Source organism: Solanum tuberosum, unplaced genomic scaffold (assembly GCF_000226075.1).
Source record: "Solanum tuberosum cultivar DM 1-3 516 R44 unplaced genomic scaffold, SolTub_3.0 scf00004, whole genome shotgun sequence".
In the NCBI taxonomy this organism is placed as follows: domain Eukaryota; kingdom Viridiplantae; phylum Streptophyta; class Magnoliopsida; order Solanales; family Solanaceae; genus Solanum; species Solanum tuberosum.
This window is the reverse complement of record NW_006238930.1, coordinates 2,339,056-2,358,791: the sequence shown is the minus strand read 5'-3', so window position 1 is coordinate 2,358,791 and position 19,736 is coordinate 2,339,056. Positions and strand designations below refer to the sequence as shown.

Below are 19,736 nucleotides of genomic sequence, written 5' to 3'. Positions count from 1 at the left end.
CTAAAATAGAACAAGATGGGAATGTTCTAGGGATATGATTAACCTTTGTGGTCCCAAATAATCTTATAAATGTATTTTCCTTTGACCACTTATCACTTATGATGACTTTGAAGTTTGAACCAACAAATAGAATAAACAAGTACTCCGTTATACTACTACTACTACTACTACTAATTATTAGTCCCTCCACTTATATTTTTTTTATATTTATTTGTTTCATAGAGTTTTAAATTTGAGACCTAAGGTTCTGAACCACTTGATCATCACGCTGTATTTTTGGTGCTATGAATTTTAAAAAATAAAAGTAAAAATAAAAACAAATACATAATTAATGATATTTTGAAAAAATATATTATAAAATAATTATAATTAAAAAATGTATAAATATCCATTTTTAATAAAATAAATAAATAAAAAGTGAACAAAAAAAAAAACTCAAATAAATACGTTCTAATGAAACATTCTAAACGGAGTAATTTCCCTGGACAGTCACCCATGTTTGAGAAATTACCTAAGAATATCACTTATGTTTGTTTTAGGATCACAATATCATCCAACTTTATCTCTTTTTCTCAAAATATACTGGACACAAAAAAAACATTATCTCCCTCCTAATAGGATGCCATGTCACATTATTCCTTTTTTATTATTAACATTTTTTAAACTTCTTTAAAAACATTATATCCTTTGTAGTATAGTTATGGACACTATTAATAACACTAATGTACCGAATACGAAAGGTATTAACGTAACTTGATAACCATCTATATTTAGAGAAAATAATTTTACAAAGATATTTATATATTTTATTCAATGAATTTGATATGAAAAGAATCATCATATAACTAAAGGAACATATACATAAACAATGATATTAAAGGTGATGTCCTTTATATATATTTGGAGGACCCTATCAAAAAGTTTGTATCATTTTCAAAGAATACACCTGCAAAGTGCAAAGTTTATTGCAGCATATAGTACTAGTATATATAAGTATATACTTGTCTAAACTTTTGGCATGAGGGTGCTGTTTGTGGGTGGGTGCTGATGCCCCTTCATTGCCTTTATGAGTCGCTGTCTTACAGAAAAATTAATTTATGTGAACTATATTCCATGAAATTAGTTAAGAATAAGTCATACGCAAATTTTATTTGTATCTTTATAAGAATATGAAAATTATTTCTAATAGATTCTAAGTTCAGAAGATCACGCTTAAAAATTAGGTTAATTCTTCTCTAAAAACATATCACGCTTTGAATGACGTGCCCAAAAATGCATACTAAACAAAATGACAAAATGATAAACCTCGAGTTGGGGACCTCATATACTTTTTTTTGTTATTAGAAAAAATACATGGAACATGATGATAGACAAAAAGACAGTAGGATCTTTATAACAAACAATGACAGGGATAAAGCAGCACCAATCCTTAAGATTACCATCTCCTAAACACCTTTCCACGTCCCCTTTCCAAGTTTCCTTTTGTCTTTCACTTTCTCTAATGTATATTCCAGAATCGAATTGCGCAGACTAGTAATCAATAAAATGAATTGAGAATTACATAACAGTTTTTTGAAAATAGTCTTCCTATCTCTATGAATAGTAATAAAATCTGCCTATATTATATCCTTTCAGTTTTTGCACTCACTTAGTGAGATTTCACTGAGTTTATTGTTATTGTTATACTTTCTATTTGTTGTAATTTTGACAAATAAAATTAGTAGATATCATTAAATTATTTTAAATGTGTATAAATTAATCTGAACATTATTGTTATAAAAAAATATGTATATTTCAGAATTCAAGATTATCCTACATTAGCGACCTCCTCGTGGATTTGTTAATATTCAGAACGGTCCACAAATATTATATATACCGTAGTAACCACTCCATTAGGTACCAATAATAGTAATTTCTTTTTCTTTCTTGGTGGCGGTTCCCAGCAGCCTTTTTCCCTGTACTCGTGACTCCATGTGTTTGTAGCGTAAAGCCTTATCAAGATTCTTAAAGATTTAAGTATAATACGGTGGAGTTTTCGATCTTCCCTTATTAGTATATTTTATTATCTCCTATATTTTATCCCACGCAGGATTCTTGAATCTGTGGGTATCTTTTACTTCTTTCAGACTCTTTTTTTCCTCCGTAAAAGAAAAGGACCCTTTTTCCCATTTTCTTGAATTAGTGTTTGTTTGTTTAAAATGGTAAGTGGGGTTGAGAAAAGTGCAAATCTTGGAGCTTTTTGTCAGTCAGAGAAGAAGAAAGAGAAAGACAAGAAAAAGAAGATGAAGATGAAGATGAAGAAGGAGAAGGAGGAGGAAAGTGTCGGGAAGAAGATAACTATTGGTGTTTGTGTAATGGAAAAGAAGGTGAAATGCGGCTCCGAGGTTTTGTTCTATGTTTTGTGTTGCAATTACAGAGCATGCACCATTACCAGTCTACTAGTTATTAGCTTTCCAGCAGGCAGATATTAGGTGCCCCACACTGATTCTTTTTCCCTTTGTTTAATGAAATTTAGGTATTTTCAGCGCCAATGGAACAGATTCTTGAAAGATTGCAGTGTTTTGGGGAATTTGAGGTATTCATCTTCTATACTGATTTTGCAATCTGTATTTTCTTATTTGTGATTAACAGTATATTATCTTTACTTGTAGGTTGTGTACTTTGGGGACAAAGCTATTCTTGAGGATCCAATTGAGTGGTACATCCATTGCTACTTCGTATTTTATGATCTGTTATGCATCCTTTCCATGAGAAATTGTATAATAAGCTAATAAGTTTGCAACGTTTCTGTTCTTCCTTCTGCACTATATACTCTGTGTCATGTTAAAGTATTAGTGTACTATGTTATGGTGGCAGCTGGCCGTTATGCGACTGCTTGATTGCCTTCTACTCCAGTGGATATCCTTTGAAGAAGGCAGAAGCATATGCTTCATTAAGAAAGTAAGTTTCATTCATCCTTTGCACTATGTTGTTTTAATGTCTAGGCATGCTCGCTTTCAAATTTATGGCATTTTGTGTCCTCTGAATATCTATTTTGACAAGCATAGATTTTCTTTGGCATGCTTGCATTATCGGTGTTGAGATTTTTCTCTGATTATTAGAAGTCCAGCCTATGTCTATAGCCATATAAAACCACAAGACTTGTCTGTCTGAACATGTATAAACAACAAGCTTAAGGTTTTTGATGTCATAAATTGATTGTCAATCTCCTTCTCTTTTTTAATCTAATGGGGTCTCAAATTTGATAGCACATATACTATGCTTCAGACTTCAGTGTAAAATCTGTTGTTTGTGATTGATTCTTCTGGCAATCTATAAATGATTGGCTGGCAGATCTGAAGCATTTATTAGGAGTTCCAAGGATAGCACATAATTCAGGACAGACTTCATCAAAAAATTTAAAAAAATGAAAATAAAAGGCGTGAGCCTTTTCCCTTTATCTGTGTTGCTCTTTTTTGTTCCTCATTATGTCCGTCTTCCTTTCCCACCGAGATGATGCGCCAGTCTGTCCTCGGGTTTTTCGGGAACTATCGTTGATCTGTTTGGCTATCTTTCCTCCTCAGGTAAAATTTTAGTATTTGTAATATTGAAAGAACTGTCTGGTCATATTTCTTTTGTCTAGACAAGGTCCCAAGACCAAGAAGATCTGATACTGTTAGAGTTATGATGCTCCAAGGATAAATATCTCTTGCAATGATGGAGTTTGGCATCTTAACAGAAACTTTTTTTTGGACAAAATTCGTTCTTCCCTGTAAATGTCATAAAGAAATATCTAACACAACTACATAAACCTTGCCATCACAATGCACAACTTATGATGCTATGTTATCTCCTCTTTCTCAGGCCTTTCCTTGTGAATGAATTGGAACCACAATACCTTCTTCATGATCGGAGGAAAGTATACGAGGTATGTATCAGTTTTTTGTTATTTTTTCCATTCTGGTGAAGCCGAAAAAACTTATGAGTTTGTTTATTTTTTTATAAGGAAGATTCTTGCAGCTCTTTAAAAAATCTCCTTTGGTTATTCAGCCTTTACTCTGATTTATTTGTTTTAATTGTTGGGTTCTTTCAGTGGTATTTGTAATGGCTGAGGTCTGATGCCGTAGTTTCCATTTGCGGCAGTCGTTCTGTTTTCTTAATGCTGAGAGTTATACTTCCAACCCTAACAGAATATTTATTATTAGGTGGTAAGATCTTCCAATAATTAGAGTTGGAAGTGTTATAGACTTGAATGTGTAGGGGATTAGCCACAACGATTGTGTTTAGTTTGTTTCCAGTTTTATGCTTGGTCATCAAATGAAACTTCCTCATCTAGATATGTACAAAACTACAAATTACAAAGATTCTAAAGAAGTGCATTGTCTTCTATAAGAGTCAATGAGTATGTTGATTCTTTTTTAGAAAATGTTATACCATCATATCTGTCTGACTGTTTTGCAATAGTATTTATTTTCTCATTGAACTCTTGCAATATCACAATGATATAGGAATCTGACTAAATTGGACATATGTTCCCAACTATTTTTCATTCCAAGCTTTCTTGCTTCAAATTGTTGAGCTCTCCATCTTGGCCTACATGTGAAATGAAGAAGCTGCTTATAAATAGTCCATTGGGTCGGCAACTCTACCCTGGTGGTGGGGGGTGGGGGGTGCATTTGTTCATACTGACCTTCTGTAATAATAAAAAATAGTCCGTTGGGTCGGCAACTCTAACCTGGTGGGGTGGGGTGGGGGTGCATTTGTTTAAATTGACCTTCTATAAATTATGCTAATATCTTCCTTTCTGTTTTGATTGGGGAAATTTAGCGTCTTGAGATGTTTGGAATCCCTGTGCCAAGGTATGCTTGCGTTCACAGAGAAGTACCTAACCAACATTTGGATTATTTTGTTGAAGACGATGACTTTGTTGAAGTTCATGGGAATCGCTTTTGGAAACCTTTTGTGGAAAAGCCTGTCAATGGTCAGTCTCTCTTTTTCGTGGATGATCAATTTTTCATATTGTTTTGCTCTAGGAGTAAATGTATGTGGTTTGGCAAGCTGCCAATTAGATGAGAAGATAGGACTCATATTCTCTTAGTTCCTTGATAACTAACCACTTTGGTGGTATCATAAATGTCAGAAAAACAAGATGCCTCTTGGTTAAGATTTCATAGTTGTTAGGTTGTTGTTAACATGCTGTTTTCAAAGTTCAGTTTGGTTATTTTAAAGAATTTTTGTTTACCTTACATATGATGAGCACTATTAGTACTGCAGCGTTTTTGAACTATGGAATTGTTGTTGATGTTGCCTGCTTGTGAATATGCTGCACTTCTGATAATATGAAAATACCACTCAGAATGGGAAAGATCAATCTCTTAATTTGCTTTTATGTAGCTGATGACCACAGAATAATGATTTACTATCCTAGTTCAGCTGGTGGGGGAATGAAGGAATTGTTCCGTAAGGTAACATATTATTTAAAAGAAAATTGGAATTGCTTTCTTCCCTTTGTGTATGATTTTTCAACTGCTTCTTGTAAAAGTTCTTTGTATTCAACCTGCCTAACTAAACATGCCACTTTAAAGTGACATTAGTTTGCCAAATCATTTTCCACAGATACTTTAATATGTCAGTACTTCCTGAAATTCTTTGAGCTTGATTCCAATGTAAATATTACATTACTTAGGATCATCCAAATCAAAGAATCAGGAGGGTTAAAAGAGTGGCTGCACATCTTCTAGGTCCTTTAAAAATGGTTGACATTCTTTTAATCGCCCAATTATAACCTCGTTGGAACCGTACTTCCGGTCTATTTTCTGCTATATGTTGGAGTAAACTGACGTCTGTATATCATTTTTCACAGCCACTTTGATATGTCAATACTTCCTGAAATTCTTTGAGCTTGATTCCAATGTAAATATTACATTACTTGGGATCATCCAAATCAAAGAATCAGGTGTTAGAGAGTGACTGCACATCTTATAGTTCCTTTAAATATGGTTGACATTCTCTTAATCTCCCAATCATAACCTCGTTGGAACCCTACTTCTGGTCTATTTTCTGCTATATGTTGGTGGTGTAAACTGACGTTTGTATGTGGTGAAGTAACTTCTCTTTAAGTGAAGGATGGCATAACCATGATCTTGCCAAAAAGTTATTCATCTGCCATCACAGACGTTGTTGACTTTTAATTTACTGAAAAGTTGAGGCCAAAACATTCTGATATGCTCCCAAACTAATTAGGTCTTAGGCCTAACTCACAGCTCAAAAGCTAGCTCAAAGGGAGAAGGATTGTCAAAGCCTTATAAGGAGTCCACCCATCTCATTAACCACCAATGTGGGGCTTTTGTCATTTTTTAACACCCCACCTCACGTCCAATGCTTAGCATCTGGTGCGTGGGCAATTTCTTATTTTTGGGGGCCCCAACATTGGGTAAGATGGACCCTGCTCTGATACTAGTTAAATTAGGTCTTAGACGTAACTTACACCCCAAAAGCTAGTTTTTGGGGTATGAGTTAGGCTCAAGACCTAATTTAACATGGTATAGTGCAGACAAAGGTCCTGAGATCAATCTCACCGCCACCAAATAAAAAAAAAGAATTTCCACATGCTTGGCCATGAAAAAGAATCATGCCCACACGTGAGAGGGCGTGTTGAGAATATAATCAAATAATAAAAGTGTTTTTGCCCTAACAATTTAAGCTTTTAGATGAGATGGTCACACACAAAATTAAAAGTGTCCTGGTGCACCATTTGCTCTATTTAACAAAGATAGTTTGTTTCTCTTTCCTCCTTTGCTTGAATTCATAATTCTCCTTAATGCACCTTCCAATGCATTAACTACCTTGGAAGGTACAAAAAACAATGATATCATATAAGTTTGTACTAGTCCACCACACTGCTAATCAGAATCAATTTGCCTCCTAATGAGAGGTGTTGTCTACCCTACAAAGTGATTCTGCATCTTATTTAAATTAGCAGGCGTTAAATCATTGCAAAACATTGATTTTCAGCATTAAATGTTCGGTTTCTAAGTCCACACATATCATCTCTTATCTCAGTAATAGTTTATGTTTACTGTTGGATTCATATATGATGACCATCAACACTGATGGTGTGTTTGAATATGCAATTACAATTGAAGTATTTTCACTTCTTTCTTTTCCTTCAGGTTGGTAACCGCTCAAGTGAGTTCCATCCAGAGGTTAGAAGAGTAAGACGTGAAGGATCCTACATATATGAGGAATTCATGCCCACTGGAGGAACAGATGTTAAGGTTCCTAAGTTTATACTTCAGTATCCCTGAGTGAATAATTTCTCTTTAATTGGCAAGCAGATTAATTTGTTTCTGGTCTATCATGGAAGTATACTTGAACAATACTATGCTGCTTGAGGTCGTCCTCATTTTCGGTTAAATTGGATCTACTGGTTGAGTTATCGTTGTAATATAGTATGATAAATGACATTGTTGTAATATAGTATGCTAAAAGGCATGTACATGTGTGCTGTCTAACCCTCATAGCCTAACAAATAAAATAGAAGAGGAATGTTGCATACCTTAGATGTATCTCATATACTTATCCTAACAAGTAACCTGCATAACAGATCATAGCTTCCCGACTTGGTTTCATAAGTCTAAACATGTCAAGCATCTTGTAGATAGGAGTAACCATGCACATGTTTTTGCATTGCGTTAAAATTTGTAGCCTATCTCATGATTTGAGATTTCTTTTTGTATTTATGTAGGTGTATACAGTTGGTCCAGATTATGCACATGCAGAGGCAAGGAAATCTCCTGTTGTTGATGGTGTTGTTATGAGAAATCCTGATGGGAAAGAAGTAAGTTCGTTCTTCAACATAAGTCTTCCTATTTGTTCCTATTCTGTAATTTGGATGCCTGTTGCCACATAACAAAGAAAAGAACAGAAAAACAAAGTATCATCTTCTCTGCCCTTTAGATTTAATCTTTATCTTGCACTGTGTCTGTGTGAGAGACACACTTATCAGAGGTGATAATTTACAAGCAAACTCAAAAAAGAATGCATCCAGCTATTACGCTAGTGGTTTTGGTTAAAACCACTGTTGCCCTGGGGAGGGGATGAGTTTGGTTTGGGAATGGGAAAGAAAACAAAAGAACTTATCAAAGAATTGAGCTTCTATTCCTCTAATATGGAAATGTCTGAGTTCCAGCATTATCTTTTCAGCATTTAGATTAAAATATGTAAATTAGTCAGTTGCAATCACTTTAAGTTGCTAGAGAAATTTATTCAGCAATATATTGATAGTTGCTTCATTTTACAGGTTCGGTATCCTGTTCTACTTACCCCTGCAGAGAAGCAAATGGCCAGAGAAGTTTGCATAGCCTTTAGGCAAGCAGTAAGTTACCTAAATTTACTAATTCATGTCAACATATATTGGTGCATGCTGTTGTTTTACCTTCAACAAGCATGGTGGAAACTGTTGCAGCTATTATAGGTAGTTCCATCCTCATCCTCGGTAACCCCTCTTGGTAGAGGTTAAGCAGCATCATTCTCTATGACATATCATGTCATTATCTGATTTGTCCTCATATTCTACTTCATTGCATGTTTTGAGTAGGTTGACTGTCCACTATCTCACAGTCAATTAAACATTTCCTTTCTTTGCCTCTAATCTCTTGTGGTCTGTGCATATAGTCCAACTGCAGAAAATATATGACACTGATGTCCTAGCAAACCACACTCACAAGATATTATACTGTAATCTATATACAACTGGATTTGTGGCTTTTCTCTTCCTTTCTCCGCCAAGTAAACATGAGTATCTTTTGTATTGGGGTTTAGAGATACATGAAGATCTAAGGATCTGGAGCATATACGCAAGCTAATTTTCCCTTTTTTCTTTTCTTTGATAATGTTGACTAAGTTATCGCTGTTTTATCTGTGTGCCCTAAGAATTAAGCAATGAAATTACCCTTCTCGTTTCAGGTTTGTGGCTTCGATCTATTGCGTAGTGAGGGGCGTTCATATGTTTGTGATGTAAATGGCTGGAGCTTTGTGAAGAACTCTTACAAGTAAGTTTCTTCAGTTTCCTCAAATATCAATTAAATGAGACATATACTCCAATCTAATCTTTCCTACTTTTTTGGTGTTAGTGTAGTTGGTGTATCATCATATTATATCATTACTGACATCACTTAATCTGTATGGTTAGCATAATTACAATAGTAGCAGCTATATGACTGGTACTATCTTCAGTTTGTGCATTATATGATTTGTTCTAAAAGATAGTTATTGCAACGATGGCCAAATAAAGGTACTATGACGATGCTGCTTGTGTGTTGAGGAAGATGTTTCTAGATGCAAAAGCTCCACATCTTTCATCGACAATCCCACCAATTTTACCATGGAAAGTCAGTGAACCAGTTCAGCCTTCTGAGGGGTTAACACGTCAAGGAAGTGGGCTGATTGGCACATTTGGACAAGCAGAGGAACTACGATGTGTTGTTACAATTGTTCGGCAGTAAGACATACTCCTTATGCCTCTTAGCCTTGCTGGCAAGATCCATTTGTCTCCTTTACCTAACCATTCTCAACTGTAACAGTGGTGATAGAACTCCAAAACAAAAAGTGAAGTTGAAGGTTACTGAGGAAAAACTCTTAAATTTGATGTTAAAATACAATGGCGGTAAACCTAGATCAGAGGTGCTTCTTTGCTTTCATGGTACAACTGCTTTTCTTTATCTTTTTTCTGATGTCTTAGATGATTAATATTTCAAACTTGCACAGACAAAGCTCAAAACTGCTGTGCAGTTGCAAGATCTTTTGGATGCCACCAGAGCCTTAGTGCCACGTTCTAGGTTAGTGAGACTCTTATTCTTAGAGAGCATACATAATCACATTGATCTCTTCACCCCCCCACCCCCCACCCAAAAAAAAAAAAGAATTAAAAAAAAGAAGCAAAGATAGTGTTCTTTTATGCATCTCTTGTATTGTTTTATGTTTGAACTTGAGCCGAGGATCTATTGGAAATAACCTCTCTACCTTCACAAGGTAGGGGTAAGGCCTGCATACACACCACCCTCCCCAGACCCAACTTGTGGGACTACATTGGGTATGTTGTTGTCGATTATGCTCAAACTGTACCGTATACTGATTGTTAGTGCATCGTAACTTTTTGAAGTCAATGTTATGAAACTACGTCGGATATGTTCTATATGATTCTTTTTTGATGAATTAAGAAGTTATCATTGACAAAAGGAAACTGGATGGTGCATTATAACAAAAAGCAAAAGCTTGAGAACTTATGTTATATATGTGGTACATGATGCATACACAATAACAACTGATCCAATTTATTCAATTTTTTCCTGTTTCAGTTCTAGTTTTCTTTTGTCGTATGGTTAATGTTGTAATGTACTTGAGCTAGAAGAATGTCATTTGCTGATGGGATTTGTATTGAAGCAAACATTTTCTTGCTCATTCTTGTGGTAGGCCTGGTCGGGAAAGTGATAGTGAAGCTGAAGACATTGAGCATGCTGAGAAACTTCGTCAAGTAAAAGCTGTTCTTGAGGAGGTCAGTTGAACTATGCATTTGGCACTAAGCAATAGTATAAGTTGGTAAACACGCAGGAGAACAACAACATACCCAGTGTAATTCCTCCAGTGGGGTCTGGATGTAGGAGAAAATGTTATAAAAATATACATGTCTACAGTTGATTGTGCATCCATTTCTCCTTAAGAGTAATAGTGGTCTTGGGATATTTAAATTTACTCTGCGGGCTTGAACTTTTTTCATATCTTTTTTTCCCTTTAATTTAGAAAAAATGGGGCCTTAGCAAACTGCATTACTCATATGTGAAAGAAAATAAAACGTGATCTTGCATATCATTCTCAATCTTTTAGGAGAAAAACATCATTGATCACACTGATGAATGATAGATAATCTAAAATCCCATGTTTTCTATTTCACCATCTAGGATATTTTTGAAAGGTTAAATTTTGGATTATAGGTATTTGAATTATTTTCCATTACTATAGTTCCTTTCCCTTGTCCTGTAATTCAGATTTGGGCCTATCTCAGGAGTTCTAGAATAGGAATTGGAACTGGAGAATATCTTTGTATACTGGGAAATAAGTGATCCCTCTTGTGCGTATAACTGATATTAATGTCTGGTTGAAAGAAGAAACAATAAAAAATCCCAATACAATAAGACAATGCCTGAATTTTTGCAGTCTTTTAAAAAATGATTTAGGATTTTCTGCTGGCGTTAGGGAGGGGGGATGAAATTGTTGTTTGAAAATTCTTTGCATAGATTTCTTTGTGTTACTAATGTTTAGGAAATTTGACATTAGAACCAGTTCTGATCCTGTAGGAAGAATTCTTACTTTTTTACTATTATCATGAAGTACAGATCTTTAAGTCATTTCATCTGCAACATGAACACATTTGCTTCCATAACATGATAACAATGTAGTATATTCCTTGGTAACTGTTAGCCAAGCTAAGTAGTAAACCTAGTTCAAAACATCTATACATCATCTGTGTTACGGTCTGGTTTACTTAATGATCACTGTTATTGGCTCAGTAAAACCAGTAGAACATTGCGACTAGTGGTGGCATGCAGTTGTTAGAGGAGTAGAGTGTGCAAAAAGTGTCCTGTTAGGGTAAGGGGGGAAAATCGTGAGAGTCAAAGACTCTAGAGCAGGTTGATCTTTGGTTCATCAAAAATATTTTTGGGTTGACAGATGAGGAAGATGGGACCAGGGTGTGAAAGTGAATGCTACGGCAAGTATAATGATAGCCAGTATGTTGTTCTGTTTTGTTTTCTCTAATTCTGTCGTTTTTCTGTGCTGGCATGTATTTTCCCAAAAATTCCATAACTAGATTCCAAAAAGACATACATTATGCATAAAAACGTTTATGCTTTCAATTTCCTCAGTTCGTATTGATTGTTAAAAAAAGCTAAATATGGATGGCAGGGGGGACATTTTTCTGGAATTTATAGAAAAGTTCAGCTAAAGCCACTAAAGTGGGCTAAAGTTGCCAAGTCAAATGGTGAAGGTGAAGAAGAACGGCCTGTTGAAGCTCTTATGGTTCTGAAATATGGAGGTGTTCTCACTCACGCTGGCAGAAAGCAGGTTCTTTTATGCGTAAAACATTGATTTATATATTGTCAACTAGCTTGACCTGTTGAAGTGAATATTTTCCTTGTAATAGGAAGGTTTTTAAAATATAGTCTTAACCTTCCTTTCTTGCTTTGATGAAATTGCTTTGCAGGCTGAAGAACTTGGAAGATACTTCCGTAATAACATGTATCCAGGTTGGCTGGTGCCCTTTGCCATCTTTCATTTTACTTCCCAAAATTTTCTCCAAAATTACATCTTCCTTCTGCAAAATGTGGTTTAAGAAAGTTTCAGATAAACTACTTCCAGCTGAAGCACTTCTAATTTAACAGTACTGAAAAAGTTTATTTTGGATCATCTTTTAAATGGTGTATCAAAAATTTGCAGCTACGCGACTTAATGCTTTGATGGATATCCCCTTTTTCCTATTTGATCAAACTGGGTGTTGGGGGGCTAGTGGTATGCTCAGTCAATCTGATGCTTAATTTCCATCTGCTTTGTAACACAGGTGAAGGTACAGGCCTCCTTCGCCTCCATAGTACATATCGCCATGACCTAAAAATATACAGCTCTGATGAGGGCCGTGTGCAGGTTAGTTCCTTGCTTTTGCTCAAGAAATACTTAGTAGTCTTAAGAATCAAGCTTTATCTGTTTGTTTTCTAATTTTTTTCTCCTGGTTGATATTTCAAATTTTCTCATACAAGTACTCTAGTTTTGTTCAACGATCTTAAATTTTTACTCATGTCCTTGGCCAATTGCATTGTCCTCTAATGTTTAGTTTGTATGATGGATGATATTTCGGCAGATGTCTGCAGCTGCATTTGCTAAAGGTCTACTTGACTTGGAAGGACAATTGACACCTATCCTGGTTTGTATGGTGTGATAGGGCATACTTCTAGAGTTGGATTCTACAGCGCAGATGATTGAACCATGTGCTTTCTTCTTTGTTTGAAGGTATCGCTGGTTAGCAAAGATTCTTCAATGCTTGATGGACTTGACAATGCCAGTATCGAAATGGAAGATGCTAAGGTTTTCTTTTCCTTACACTTCGTTCAAATTTACAAGCTCATTGGAAAATCTCTAGCTAGTAGTGATTCAACTTTGTGGTTGTTTCATCCATAGTGTTTGTTTGATTCTAAACAGTGATAAGTATCCATTTCAAATCTGATGCTATTGGTGCAAGTGTCAGTGATATGATCATTACCTTGGTAGAAGTTTGTTTCATTGGTTCCATGTTTTTCTGATTTAACTTTGCCAAAGGTAAATTCTAAGGATGGAATCCAAATTTTTTCAGGAAACTTGAATTCATTTGCCTAAAGAATTTAATCATCTTTCAAGGAAGTCTCTTTTTCAGAAATCAAGGATTAAGTGGATGAAAGTTGCCAATTTAATCATCTTTCAAGACCTAATGTTTCATATTTACTGCCTGAGGCAGGATACAAGCAATTACCGCTCCCATCCGCTATATGAATCCTCACTGACCTTGTTGCGTCTGGGGAAGGAAATTTAGATAAAAATCATGTTGCAAATGCTGCTGTAATGACCATGACCTAACAGTGTCTCCGATATTGTGGTACAAGGGGTAGTGCTTTGGTTTCCTCCCATTTGCCTTAGCCTTAGGAGTGAAAATAGTTTGAGCAGGGCAAGTTAGGCCTAGGGGTAGAACTTTTGTGAATATTCAATGCAACATATTGTCTTATGTTTTTTAATATATTTTTAGACAGAAACAAGGATACTGAAATTAGCATTGAACCAGAAGTATAATCTTGTTTACAAACTCAGGATCTTTCTATTTACGAAATGCTTTTACTTCCTGCTGTTAAAATACCTGTCCCGTTGTTCTCTTTAGGCAAGGTTGAATGACATAATTACTTCTGGAACAAGGACACTTCATAAAAATGGATCAGCAGAGAAACCTTGGATGGTTGATGGAGCAGGACTCCCTCCCAATGCATCTGAACTTCTGCCCAAATTGGTAAAGTCTTAATGTGTATCTCCCATTTGATCAATCTTCCAGCCAAAATCAGTTTAAAATTCATGATTCGTCTTGTAATTCCTTCTGATTCTCGTTGAATATTCATCTTTTACCCCCCTTACTGTACTTTTTTCCCTTCTCCGTGGAATCCTTTGTCCTGAATCACTGATTTTAGTGGACTAATACTGCAAGCATTTGCATTTGTTTCTTTGGCACCATTTCCTTCTTTTATGTTGCTTTGTATCTTTCTATAGTTTCATTCTGTGTTAATCTGTCTCTTGCAATCAGGTGAAATTTACTAAGAAGGTGACAGAGCAAGTGAGGCTTCTTGCTAAGGATGAGGATGAAGAACTTGCAGAGGCTAGTCCATATGATGTAATTCCACCTTATGATCAAGCTAAAGCGCTTGGTAAAACAAATATTGATGTTGATCGTATTGCTGCGGGTTTACCTTGTGGTAGCGAGGGATTTCTACTCATGTATGCAAGATGGAGAAAACTAGAGAGGGATTTATATAACGAACGGAAAGAGTAAGATTTTTGTTAACTTAACCTTACTTATTCTGAGCTTGAACATATGCTTGTTGCTTCTTGGACCTTTGCTGCCCAGATGCTAGTTTGTTGGGATTGTCCTCCTTCCGGTCTTCACTGATCTGCTCATTGTGGATTTAACTGGTTCCTTGTTGGTGTTTCCCCTAACACTCTATATTTAATTACAGCCGTTTTGATATCACGCAAATTCCAGATGTTTATGACTCGTGCAAGTAAGTGAACTCAATAACATTCATAGCATATTTGGTTAATGCACTTTTACCTTCTTCTATAGCAATATGGCAGTGAAAGAGCTTGTTCAAGCTTCTATTTTGTCTCTTATGTCCTCGTCTTTATGTTCTTTTGAACTTTTTGATTATTTTTTTACAGGTACGACCTCTTGCACAATTCACATCTGAATCTAGGGGGCTTGAATGAACTTTTTAAGGTTGCTCAGGTACAATGATGATCAACTACAAATATGAGTAGTTTCTTATGAAAAAAGAACGGATTCCTCCACAACCCCCCACCCCACCCCTACCCCCAAGAAAGGAAAAAAAAAACAGAATCCAAAACAAGGTTTTAGTCTGGTATCATATTACCTTATCTTAGTTTTCTCTGTAGCAACACTTCCATATGACATTGCTACTTTTCCAGCTCCGTAGGCTATGAGTCTGTTGTCTCCAGTATTCCTGAAATTCTATTTTTTCAAATATATGAGGGTTTTGCAATGTTATCTATAGAGTTATTATGACCGACTTCTAAAAGAAAGTGTGATTGTTTTTGAGTTTCAGCTACTTGCAGATGGTGTTATTCCAAATGAATATGGGATAAATCCAAAGCAGAAATTAAAGATTGGATCAAAGGTAAAACTTCTTACATTCAGATCCAGGTCCATTTCTCAGTGTTTTCCTTTGTCTGAAGTAGACCGATTTCATGTGTTCTTTCTTGTCTACCTATTGTTGGATAGAGGGAAGTAACCTAATATCATTTTGTACCACCCTATTCACTATTGGCACCCTTATATTTCATATCTTAATCTGAATGAAGGAGTGTGTAGTCATTGAAGAAGTCTGCCTAAGTTGTGTTTTGCTTGAGAGTTCCTGGTAGATGTATTAGGTATCTTTTTGTAGTTTGTCAGTTCTCCCTCCACATCTCGTCAAATAATAATGTCCACAACTACTAAATCAATTGGTTCACCAGCTTTCAGAGTTTCTCGTCTCTTATCACTGGTCTGCAATAAGGATTTGAGACTACTAGTTATCGCCGCTTTACATGCTACTTTGGCTGTGCCTACTGTCCACTAAGTTTCCTGAACTAAATTTTACTGTTTAAGGTTTTCAAAAATCGGGAAATAATTAACAATAATTCTTCTCCTCCCCAGCTAACTTATCTTGGGTCCGCCACTATTTTGTTACTCACTTTTCCTACGAGAATGTAATAAAACAAGGGTGGTGCAATTAGTTTGCATTTATTTGGCTTCTTGTATGGTGGTGAAGGCTCATATAGACATCAATGCATAATCTATGAGTTGTTCATTCAGGTTGCTCGCCGCTTGTTGGGTAAAATTATGATTGATCTAAGGAATACCCGTGAAGAAGCTCTAAGTGTGGCCGAATTGAAAGGTAGTCAAGACAATTTAGCAGTGAATAAGACAACAAAGGAAGATACAGAGTATCATACCAAGCCTCACACTCGTAATGAAGAGTCTCGAAGAACTAGCTTCAATAGTGAGAGATCCATGGATCAAGATGATGATGACGACAAAGAGCCTAAGTACCGCTTAGATCCAAAGTATGTGGTCCCTTTTATTCACTTAGTTAGATGTTCGGTGAACTTGTATTTCGTAGTGCTACTTTTGTGTTTATCTAGAAATGTGTCTGTAAATTAAGATAAGAATGTGAAGTGCTTTGTTGTATTGTATTTGATTATTTTGTGATTTACCTTTTTCAGGTATGCAAATGTCAGAACACCTGAAAGACATGTGCGAACACGCCTGTACTTCACATCAGTAAGTGGAAACTTGCAATTGAATTTTCTTGTTATTCTACTATATTTTCTAGCTGATGTACGTGTTTTTGGCCCAAGGGAACTTTTTTGGCTCGCATAGGAGCAGCATCTTGAAGATCAAAATAAATAAATAAATAGAAATGTCCTATTTTAGCTTGACATTTTAGTTGAGTTGGTTCACATAACTTAATTATTGTAAAAACTAATTAACAAAGAGCCAAACTCTAAATCAACTTCTATAATATCAAATATGGATGATTAATTCAGACTTTGGAGTTTATAAACAGTTGATGCGTGAAGGAGAATAATCCATCACCTAAAAATAATTCTCATTTTTCTTCAGCTGACTCAATTCTGTCATATGTAACAATATAATATGTATGCAATGTGGTATTTCTCTGTTTGAACATATATTAACCCTGCTTGTTTGATATGATTAGATTCTTGTTAAGACACTTTAGTGCTATTAACATATTGCTTACTGTTACTTTCTCTATTTAGATTTTCCCCTAATCCCCTCCTATTCCTTTCTCCAATTTTAGTTTATTGATTGTTTGACTCGACAGGAGTCACATATCCATTCCTTGATGAATGTTCTTCGTTATTGCAACCTGGATGAGTCTCTTCAAGGAGAGGACAGCCTTGTGTGCGATAATGCTTTGGATCGCTTGTACAAAACCAAGGAGCTAGATTACATGAGTTATATTGTATTGAGGATGTTCGAGAACACAGAGGTTCGTACATCTTTTTTTCCTTCTGAAGAACAAGAAAATGAAAAGGACGGGATAAGTAGTTGCTCATGTGAACAAGTATTTTGGTGTACCTTAATTATTATATGGAAGCTATTTGCTGCTTTTCTTGGGTGTCTGCGGGTAACTCTGCATCTTTCTATTAAGGCTTTACAAGCAAAGAGGCTATCTTGAATGTCATAATGTTTTGAAGAACTGAAACTATATAGTGATCTCCTCATTTTTTCTTGGTAAGTAAAAAGAGATGTGTTATTTTCAAATATTTTAGCGCACTGCTAAACTTTGCCAAAGACTGTCTGGGATTTACCCTTGATTAGCATTGTAGCAACATGTGATGTAATAATGTTTTTGTCTGATGTGAAACTCCTGATAGATATCTGTCGGATTCATATTATATTGAAATTTGATGCAGGTGGCTCTGGAAGACCTTAAAAGGTTCCGCATAGAGCTAACTTTTAGTCGTGGTGCCGATCTATCACCACTTGAGGTATTAGTCATGTCACCTCTTTTTTGTTATTGTCTATGCCAAGTTGTGTTTAGAAATGAGTAGTCCGTACAAGAATTGTTTTGAATTATGACATTGAAGATGAAAGAGACTACAGCTTGTTTTCGTACCATGGTTAATTTGCAGGTAAATGATGAGATAGCTGCTTCATTGCATCAAGAGCACACACTGCCAATAATGGGTCCTGAAAGGCTTCAAGAAGTTGGGTCATATCTTACGTTGGCAAACATGGAAAAACTGGTGCGTCCATTTGCCATGCCAGCTGAAGATTTCCCACCACCGTCAACTCCTCAAGGGTTTTCTGGATATTTCTCGAAAAGTGCATCGGTTTTAGAGCGCCTGGCAAAGATTTGGCCCTTCCACAAGCATGTGAACAACAATGGGAAGTAGTACACTATTTTCCCCTGTTGTGGATGTTTCTGCTATCAAACTGAGTTGTGGAGATTGTTTCCTCTGGAGGTATTTTACATTCAAATCAAGAATCAGCAACAGCTGAAGAATTCTGGAAGAGGAGCTACACGGTCAATTACCGTCCATTTAGACATCCTTTTCTCTTCCATTATTCGTTCACATAGATAAAGGGAATTTTTTGCAGTAACGTTTAGCGCCAGCCTGGGCTCACAAACCTACATATATAATAGAGTCGGCCTATAATGTAAATGAGCTCTACTTTGAATTCTTATTTGCTGTTTAATCTTTTAATTCTTTTGCATCTTGCTTATATATTGACTTAGTACTGCTATTCGTGAAATGTCTGATTAGAAGCAAGAAATTCCCAATGACGTGCTCCTATATTCATAGAAATGTCATGGCATATTTCAAATCACAAGAGGCGGAGTGAAAAAGCTGAGAAAATAATTCGTACTTCTAATGACATTAGTAACCGTAAAAGTGGATAGGAAGCAGGAGTGCCATTATACTATATGTTAGAAGCATGTGAATAAGAGCTGAAGGGAAAAAAAAAACAAGATAACCATTAATTTTCTCATTTTTTACTCAAAGTTCTAGCTGAGCTGTTTGGAACGTGCTTTCAAAGATATATTTGGTAGTATTAAATTTGATTGTTTTGAACATTTACGCAAATGTGACTCTAGCTGAAATCCAGAAAGTGACTACTAATTTCAAAATGTAGCATTATTCCACGTACTTGTATCAAATGGGGACTGTGATTTGAAAAGACCTTGTATACATGGGACTTGCAGAAGTAGCCTGTAAGGCATAGGGAAACCCCTACTGCACATCTGTGTGGATAAGTGTTTTTTTTTAAAAGAAAAGGAAAGTTAGAAGATTCTCTAACTTCAAGACGGAAAGGAAAGTTATGTTTGGATTACAAAAGATAATCATGCAATCAAACTAAGGTATATCATCAGACTTAAACCATTTCTTTCTTTTATTCTTCCTTTTTGTGTGGGAAATATGCAATTTCCTCTTTCTCCGTGCAGACTAAGATTGTGAAAGGCGTGTTCAAATCGATTCCTAAATTGAAGATTATTGACATAGATACGGATACAACACAGCTAGCATACATTTTCTGAGATCAATGGTTAAAAACTACTTTTACATGGCATATATACTTCAGCCTCTACTGCTATAATAATGATGAACTTTCTGTAATTCAAAAAACTTGGCTCATAAAATAAAATCCCAAATGGGTAAGGCTTTTGCTTGCCGATAGAGTTCTGACTACTGAGTGAGTACGCATGAGATTTCAGAGTTAGATCTGCTTACTGTTCTTTATTGCAAGTACAATCATGCCACAGTATATCCACCCTTTCTTATATTTCATTAGTAGAATTGATTTTGACGACTTCGTTCTATGTTCTACCCAATTTTCTCAAATGCTTGTTCGTTTCTTTTTTCCCCAAATAAAGGCTAACATCATC

The 19,736-nt window shown here is 35.7% G+C and overlaps 1 protein-coding gene across 3 annotated transcripts; it reads left to right on the top strand.

Annotated features, from left to right (window-relative positions):
* Nucleotides 1–1,888: 1,888 nt before the first annotated feature.
* LOC102595799 (inositol hexakisphosphate and diphosphoinositol-pentakisphosphate kinase 2) lies at nt 1,889–18,597 on the top strand. Of its 3 annotated transcripts, none has more exons than XM_006338423.2 (30): nt 1,890–2,384; nt 2,516–2,575; nt 2,652–2,698; nt 2,857–2,940; nt 3,844–3,907; nt 4,807–4,960; nt 5,374–5,444; nt 7,152–7,256; nt 7,727–7,819; nt 8,282–8,356; nt 8,947–9,032; nt 9,275–9,481; nt 9,564–9,663; nt 9,748–9,818; nt 10,453–10,534; nt 11,941–12,099; nt 12,239–12,281; nt 12,593–12,675; nt 12,890–12,952; nt 13,039–13,113; nt 13,934–14,059; nt 14,348–14,589; nt 14,778–14,822; nt 14,980–15,046; nt 15,384–15,455; nt 16,133–16,383; nt 16,543–16,600; nt 17,166–17,333; nt 17,761–17,835; nt 17,980–18,597. In XM_006338423.2, the coding sequence occupies exons 1-30, from the start codon at nt 2,199–2,201 to the stop codon at nt 18,241–18,243; spliced, it is 3,276 nt and encodes a 1,091-aa protein (XP_006338485.2). In that variant the 5' UTR covers nt 1,890–2,198; the 3' UTR covers nt 18,244–18,597. The 3 variants fall into 3 exon arrangements, with proteins under 3 accessions (XP_015162574.1, XP_006338485.2, XP_006338486.2); XM_006338424.2 differs by having other exon boundaries at nt 1,891–2,366; XM_015307088.1 differs by lacking the exon at nt 2,857–2,940 and having other exon boundaries at nt 1,889–2,384.
* Nucleotides 18,598–19,736: the final 1,139 nt, after the last annotated feature.